Genomic DNA, 3,580 nt, shown 5'->3' with positions numbered 1-3,580 from the left:
GTAAGGTCATGCCCATCCAGATACTTGTTATTTATCTATGTTATTGAATATAAAACATATACTAGTTTTAGAACACTTTATTCAATTTTGAGACAATCAATGGATGTGGTCAAATTTCACCAATGTTAGACACTCTTCTCTCTCTGTTGCTCGTCCCCTGAATTAATGTGAAGGAATTATGTGAAGAACAAAACAGCACTGGCATTTCTTTCCTGTTACGACCCTACTAACTTAAGCCAGGCAGTCGTGACATTTCCAAAGAGGGAATGTATACATTTACACACTCAAATTAAATACTGTATAAAAAAGAAAACTGATCCAGTTAGGTCTTATTGATGAGTGTTATCTTTCTTAAATTTAGATTTTCTTTCTTATCTTTCTTTAATTATTTTATCATTTAAATTCTTTTTTTGGTTTATCTAAATGTACGTTAAAGAGTCCTGGTTTGGTCGAATTTCATGGTTTAAGGAGCTGTAAATTACACACACCCTTTACAGTCTTTAATAAGTCATAGTTCCACACATATGTCTTTTGATCATGAACAGGCACAAGCACACTCACTCAGACGTATGTCTTGTGACACTTTGCCCTTTAGAGACACAGTTCAATAAAGCAGAGATAAGAGAGATCACACACTGGCACACACACACATACACACAGACACACACATACCGACACACACACACACTCACAGGTTTGTTAGGAGAGAATGAGTACGGCTGAGAAACGTAACTGTTGAGAGAAAGCTGAAGAACCAAGACAGGAAGAGGGCTTGTTTGGCAAATCTTCAAGTCATTTCATTGACATTCACTGAGCCAGTGAGTTTGCGTCCAGATTAAACTGTTAAGTAGAGTTAGTTAAGGCCAGAGAGACTTTTTTACAGTATAGTTACTAGGGATATGAATTCATTCATGGTGCTTTGCAATAGGCTAAAGGAAGTGCTTATTCTGTGTTCTATTCAGTTGGTAATATGAAAATGTGTTGCAAAGCGCGTGTAGTGTCCATTGCAGGTTAAAGGTTTAGTGGATGATGTTTGAGATGAGGTATGGTTTAATCCTTATTCAGGTGATGGAGCCCTTTGAACGCCCTGAGCTCTATGAATTCCACGGAGTCTCGATGACACACTACTTCACGGACAACTGGGAAAATGTTCAAAACTTTAAGGCTCTGCCAGATGATATACTCATAGCCACTTATCCAAAAGCAGGTGTGTCTGTGTGTGTGATTCAACACCATGTGTGTGTGTGTCTGTGTGTGTCTGTGTGTGTGTGTGTGCTATCTCTTCAAAGGGAAGATGTTCACAGGGCAATTATCAGCGTGAACTCTTGCCTAGAGAAAAATATGGGTAGATTTAATATAATCTGCTAATGAAATTTAAAATGCCTTTGTTCTCATTTTGTAATGACGTGTCTAACTTCACTGAAACTCTGCTTTAAATGTACCACTGCAGTGTACTTGCAAATGTGTTTTTCGCCAAACTGCCATCCCAATGTCATTTTTCTTCTTCTTTTAGGCACCACTTGGATGTCTTACATCCTGGACTTGCTGCACTTTGGGCCTAAGATTAAGGATAGAGAGAATTCTCTGCCCATCTTTGACCGAGTACCTTTCCTAGAGCTCACCATTCCGAACTACTGCACAGGTGTTGTTGAGTAGATCGCTCCACTTTTTCTCTCCCCTTGTCCTTATTCTACCTTGTTTAACTTAATTTGCCCCCCCGAGCCGGCAATGGGCAGATCCGTATAATTTTGCATAGAGTGTTTTTACTTAAAGGGTGATCAACTAGCCATTGTCATCTTAGGCTTGTGATACGAGCCTTTAATCTTCTCTTAATTGCCTTGAAACAATGTTCATCTGTTTTCAAAATGTTATAAATGAACCAGTGCCAAAATGAATAAAACAAACACATACAAATTCTTAACACGCAGGCGTAGAGGCACTTGACACCCTTCCCACCCGCCCGCGACTTATCAAGACTCATCTACCTATTCAGTTTGTGCCAAAGAGCTTCTGGGAAAATAACTGCAGGGTACTCTCTCATTCTTATTCTTCATGTCTCTCCCTTGAAGAGCAATATCACACTGAGCAAAAATAGCTGTTCTAACTCCTTTCTCTACAGATAGTGTATGTGGCCCGTAATGCTAAAGACAACGCTGTGTCTTACTTCCATTTTGATCGCATGAACATGGTGCAGCCGGAGCCGAAGGACTGGAACAGTTTTCTGCCCAGGTTTATGGAAGGGAAAAGTAATAATAAATGAATAATACATAAATAATGAATGAATGAATGAATGAAAAGAGTTTTGTGAAATGTATGTATTTTGAAGCTTACATTTTGCAGCAATCATTCATGAAGCTGCCTTTGTTTCTCTCTTTCTCACACACACACAATAATGTTGCTGACTTTTCCAACAAGTGGTGTTTGGCTCCTGGTATGACCATGTGACTGGCTGGTGGGACAAGAAGCAGACCTACTCCAATCTTCTCTACATGTTCTATGAGGACATGGTGCAGGTTTGTGAGCACAGCAGAGCAGAGTACCAGTATCTGAGTTGATGTTAAAGACAAATAGCAGGACACTTATATTGCAGTTTTGTGTGTGTGTGTGTGTGTGTGTGTGTGTGTGTGTGTGTGTGTGTGTGTGTGTGTGTGTGTGTGTGTGTGTGTGTGTGTGTGTGTGTGTGTGTGTGTGTGTGTGTGTGCGTGTGTGTTTGTGTGTGCGTGTCTGTGTGTTTACTAGGGGAATGTGAAGGTTAATAAAGACACTGCCTTGGACCTGAAGCATGTGTGCATGTGTAATTGCACGAGTAAGGGTTTGTGTGTTCATGAAACCTGGACCAGGACCTGAAGCATGTGTGTTTGTGTGTTCACCAGGACACGGGCCGTGAGCTGGAGCGCCTCTGCTCCTTCCTGGGTTCGTCCACCACAGCAGAGGAGAGAGAGTGCATCAGGGGAGGGGTGCAGTTTGATGCCATGAAGGCAAACCCAATGGCCAACTACTCCACTGATCCAGTGATGGATCAAAAGATCTCTCCCTTCATGCGCAAAGGTAGGAATAATCAAAACTTCCTGTGGGTGGGAATGGACATTTGGGATACAGGGATGCTTCAGAGCAGTCGTGTTTTGAGGAAGTGTAGTGAAATGTCCCTTCTCTGGTCCTCTGCAGGGAAAGTTGGTGACTGGAAGAACCACTTCACTGTGTCTCAGAATGAGACATTTGACAAGCACTACAAGAAGAGGATGAAGAACAGCACACTGGAGTTCCATACAGAAATCTAACAGGACTCATTGTTAACTGTGAATTGTTGTAATATTGCCTAAAAATTACAAAAATGAAAATATATTACAGTTGTATTGCACATTATGTCTTACAACCTTCAGTATACAGACACACAATATTTTGGTTTAATTGGGCCATATTAGTGAATAACTTATCCAGATCTTGGTACTCTTGTGGTAGATTTTGCTACAGTATAACTAAACACACACACACACACACACACACACACACACACACACACACACAAACTGACATCCCCATCTCCCCACCCACACACACTCTAGCTATAAACATGTGCCAA

The 3,580-nt window shown here is 41.0% G+C and overlaps 1 protein-coding gene across 1 annotated transcript; it reads left to right on the top strand.

Moving 5' to 3' along the window:
- Window positions 1-1,068: 1,068 nt before the first annotated feature.
- Window positions 1,069-3,278, top strand: LOC308379699 (cytosolic sulfotransferase 3-like; the record flags this gene model as incomplete). The annotated part of the gene is made up of 7 exons (XM_080856949.1): window positions 1,069-1,207; window positions 1,514-1,642; window positions 1,929-2,029; window positions 2,120-2,246; window positions 2,416-2,513; window positions 2,874-3,048; window positions 3,166-3,278. The coding sequence occupies 7 exons, from the start codon at window positions 1,069-1,071 to the stop codon at window positions 3,276-3,278; spliced, it is 882 nt and encodes a 293-aa protein (XP_080713075.1).
- Between the last annotated feature and the right edge of the window lie 302 nt (window positions 3,279-3,580).

The sequence above is a fragment of the Sprattus sprattus genome (genome assembly GCF_963457725.1).
Source record: "Sprattus sprattus genome assembly, chromosome: 18".
NCBI classification, from domain to species: Eukaryota; Metazoa; Chordata; class Actinopteri; order Clupeiformes; family Clupeidae; genus Sprattus; species Sprattus sprattus.
Note: the sequence above shows the minus strand (reverse complement) of the source record. Positions and strands in the feature narration are given on the sequence as shown.